Below are 4,096 nucleotides of genomic sequence, written 5' to 3' on the forward strand. Positions count from 1 at the left end.
TACCCGCTTGTTTAAAACAGTCAAAAAACATTTGTTTAAACAAAAAATGCAGTTTAAAATAAGTTCGAATAAAATCCATGCATTTTAAAATATTTTGAATTTTAAACATGGAGTTGTAACATTACAGGACAAGCAACACGTGGGTTGACGTTGCCACCAACTTAACTGTGTTGTTTTTATTCGCTGGTGTTCTTTATTATCAAGGCAGACGTGTCGAATATACAACTAAACTCGATTTCCTGAGAAAACTACAGGTTTGGTTGGGTTTTATATCTGGATAGATAGTATGTTACTCTATGTATGAATATAACTTATTTATTCTTTCATGGCGGGGCAACGACAGTCATTATAACACGGGTGTTCTGTTCCATACACCTTGTACTTGCTTACGAGTTACCACGTTTGTAACTTGTTTATCCTTGCATGGCGGGGCAACGACAGTTGTTGTAACAAAGGTGTTTTGTTTCCTTCACCTCGTGCTCGCTTACAAGTTACCACGTATGTAACTTATTTATCCTCGCATGGCGGGGCAATGACAGTTGTTGTAACACACGTGTTCTGTTTCATACACCTCGTGCCCGCTTACAAGTTACCATGTATGTAGCTTTGTAGGTGATTGTTTTTCTCTATGACTGACAGTGAAAACCCATTAGTGACTACTTGGGGTTGGAGCAACTGCCGTTAACTTAATTGTCTTGCCCAAGGATGCACCCCCAATAGCAGCACAACGAGCCTCAAATGTTATGTTTATATGATATCTATGTCACAGGCGATGGAGGAGGTAAATGGTATGCAGAACTTACAAAGTCATAATTACCAATTATTGCGCAATATCCTCCCAGAGCATGTCGCGCAACATTATCTTGGACAAACAAAGAATCATGAGGTAACAATAATAATTGTGATAAAATATATGTCAGAACAAAATGTTTTTAAGATGATTAAAAATCCCATGCTTTATTTGAAACTTTTCCCTAAGTTGTTTTTACCCATATCGTGTTTTAACGACAATCCTTTTGCTGCTAATTTCATTCTCTTTGTTGTTCTGTTTAGTTTGATCTTCGCCATCGTAACTAAATAGAATTCATTCAATCAAGTTTGCTTAAAAAATCTAAAAATAGTTCTGTTATTTCTATAGGAATTATACTCACAAGCGCACTCGTGTGTCGGAATAATGTTCGCGTCAATCGTCAACTTTTCCAGCTTCTACTCCCACCTAGAGGAAAACGAGCAAGTTATTAAATCTTTACGACTTCTAAATGAAATTATATTCGATATTGACAATGTAAGTGTGTGACGTCATAATGTGAGTATGTGATGTCATAATGTGAGTATGTGATGTCATAATACAGGAGTTGTGTTTATTGTTACATCATACACGTTTACCAAAGTAGTTTTTACCCGTAAAGTGTTTTATCGACTGTTGTTTTGTTGATAATTCCCTTCGTCGTTTTAATTATTTGATTTTAGTCAATGTATTCAAGGAGAAAAATTAAAATTAGGTTCTGTTAATCGCTAACAATTTAACTTACAGCAAACGCATTTAAAAAAACACATAGTGTGTAAATTGACCATGTAATAAATATTATTATTTATTTATAGAGATAAATGAAGGTGATGTTATATTTACAGTTAACTTTTTCCATACCACATAGAATATTAGTATAAAAATGTCTGTAACATTCCCCCCATGCATTGAACTTTAAACGTAATTAAGATATTTGAATTTTAATCATAATGAATATATCCACAGTTAATCAGCCAAGAAAGATTCCGATGTTTAGAAAAGATTAAAACCATCGGTAGTACTTACATGGCAGCATCGGGACTCACCCCCCACAATGCAGTTTACCCACTAGGTGACTCCCCTGTTGAATCTAAGAACGGGTTTCTAGTCCCACCCAGTGACCGAGTTTCACCCAAAAGCTTGGATTCCGAGGAAAATATTAAAATGTGAGTTTTATGATGTCATAATGACTAATATTTTGGGACAGCATAGGTGCCAAACCTGGGGTGGCAGGGATTTTCTGAACTTAATATCACAACTAACTAATGAGTTGGATCTGTTTTACAATATTGTGTGTCTTACTACGATTTTAAAAGCTTGGCGTATGCTTGATGCTTATATATTGAAAACAATTACTGTTGTTTTACCGAATTTTAAGATTTTATTTTATTACCATTAAAATGGTTAAATTTTAATTAATGTTGTGAATATTATATTACAGGCACGCTGACATAAGTGCCCACGACGTGAGTCACCTTTGCATGCTAGCTCACCTTGCGTTGTTGCTCAAACGAGTGATCGCTGATATCAACGTACATAGTAGTAAAGACTTCAGACTAAGAATAGGTGAGTTTTGATGGATGGTTGTCACTCTTATTTGTTGTCTCGTGGTGGAGAATCAACGGTCGTTATAATACGGGTGTTCTGTTTAATACACCTCGTGCCCGCTTACAAGTTACCACATATGTAACTTTGTTGGTGATTGTTTTCTGTATGGCTGATAACTTGGACAATCCATTAGTGACCACTGAGTTGAAGCAATTGTCGTTAAGTAAATTGCCGAAGGACACATACGCCCACAATGGCATTGAGCCTCTTACTCAAGAATGCACTCATGTTAATATTAATATTCCTACTTCCAGGTCTTGCTTATGGACCAGTTGTGGCTGGGGTTATTGGAGCCAAGAAACCTCAGTATGACATATGGGGGAAAGCAGTTAACTTGGCAAGTAGGATGGATAGCACGGGATTGCCTGATACCATACAAGTACCTGAGGACTTGTACCTTATTCTTAAGGGGCGGGGGTTCACATTCAAGTATAGGGACATTACATGGGTAAAGGGAATTGGAAGGGTGCGGACTTATTTCTTAACTGGGTGCACGGAAGAAGCGGCGAGAAGGGCGGGGATCGATCGTGCTATCTCGGCCTTGGGGGCCGTAGTGGGGAAAGATGGCACACTGATGCTGGGCGAGGCACCAGACCAGGGTCACCATTCGTTAGCTGATGTTGTGTTCGGGTTAGTACAAGCGGCGCACCGACAGAAGCGATACGAAACGGTTGAGGATGAGAAAGGAGAAGATAATCCTGGTTGTGATGTCAATAATCAAGATGGGGTCTAGTTGTGGGTAAAATAGGGGGGTATCACTTGAACTAGCTCACCTATATAGAATAGAATGTGCATGTACAATGTTGGGGTAATGGACCAACTCTGGCCTAAATCCCAGGTCCCATGGAGTGTCTCATTGTAGGACCTCACCCATATAGAATAGAATGTGCATATACAATGTTGGGGTAATGGGCCAATTTTATCCTAAATTTCATACCCCTTGTATACCTACTGTAGGACCTTACCGTATCAACATGCTATGGTTTGGAGTAATGGGCCAACTCTGGCCTGAATCCAATGTCCCATGACGTGCCTCGCCATAGGACCTCACTCAAACATAATAGAAGTATTTGTGCAATAGGTGCCTTCACTGTGATTTGCAGTTGTAATATGTTACTATACCACTGCCGTATATCTTTATATTCCTCGAATTTATGTTTATTGCGCCAAATAAAACATTTGTTTTCAATTTTCATTACACTGGTGAGATGTTTCTTCATATGGTTGGTTCACAGTGTGTGTTGTTGTAGTGCCGTGTATCAATCAAGTGGTCACAAGGTATGACATTTACAGCAACTAATAGATACAAGTTGGATGCTATCATTGTGGACATTTGTGTGTAGTTGGGTAACGAAAAAGAAACAATTACCCACAAAGTTACATACGTTGTAAGTTGTAAGCGGGCAAAAGGTGTATGAAACAGAACACACGTGTTACAACGAATGTCGTTGCCTGCCCAAAGTTAGTATAGACCAAGTTAGGAAACGGATTGTAAAACAATGAGTCTTGTTATCCATTGTCGCGCGTCCATGACGTCATAGACGCCACCATTACGGAGCCCACGGCATAGCATTTTATCATTGCTGGGTGCTGTTTTTCGTTTAAATTTTGCGATTTTTTAAAAACCAAGCACTTCTGCGAGTAAAAATGGCTTTCTACTAATGTTATATCTTATCACAATAATAACCTCACAAAAATAAT

At 38.4% G+C, this 4,096-nt stretch overlaps 1 protein-coding gene across 2 annotated transcripts in view; it reads left to right on the forward strand.

The window, feature by feature from the left end:
* Positions 1-3,251, forward strand: part of LOC100181005 (adenylate cyclase type 8-like) — a 17,075-nt gene extending 13,824 nt beyond the window's left edge. Inside the window, exons 23-28 of one of the 2 annotated variants that reach the window (XM_026840231.1) lie at positions 128-254; positions 770-886; positions 1,139-1,285; positions 1,754-1,953; positions 2,229-2,353; positions 2,650-3,251. In XM_026840231.1, the coding sequence (XP_026696032.1) occupies positions 128-254; positions 770-886; positions 1,139-1,285; positions 1,754-1,953; positions 2,229-2,353; positions 2,650-3,128 (1,195 nt within the window). In that variant the 3' untranslated portion in view covers positions 3,129-3,251. The remainder of the gene's footprint in view (positions 1-127; positions 255-769; positions 887-1,138; positions 1,286-1,753; positions 1,954-2,228; positions 2,354-2,649) is intronic. The other variant, XM_026840230.1, reaches the window with a different exon arrangement.
* Positions 3,252-4,096: the final 845 nt, after the last annotated feature.

The sequence above is a fragment of the Ciona intestinalis genome, unplaced genomic scaffold, assembly GCF_000224145.3.
Source record: "Ciona intestinalis unplaced genomic scaffold, KH HT001155.1, whole genome shotgun sequence".
Classification (NCBI taxonomy): domain Eukaryota; kingdom Metazoa; phylum Chordata; class Ascidiacea; order Phlebobranchia; family Cionidae; genus Ciona; species Ciona intestinalis.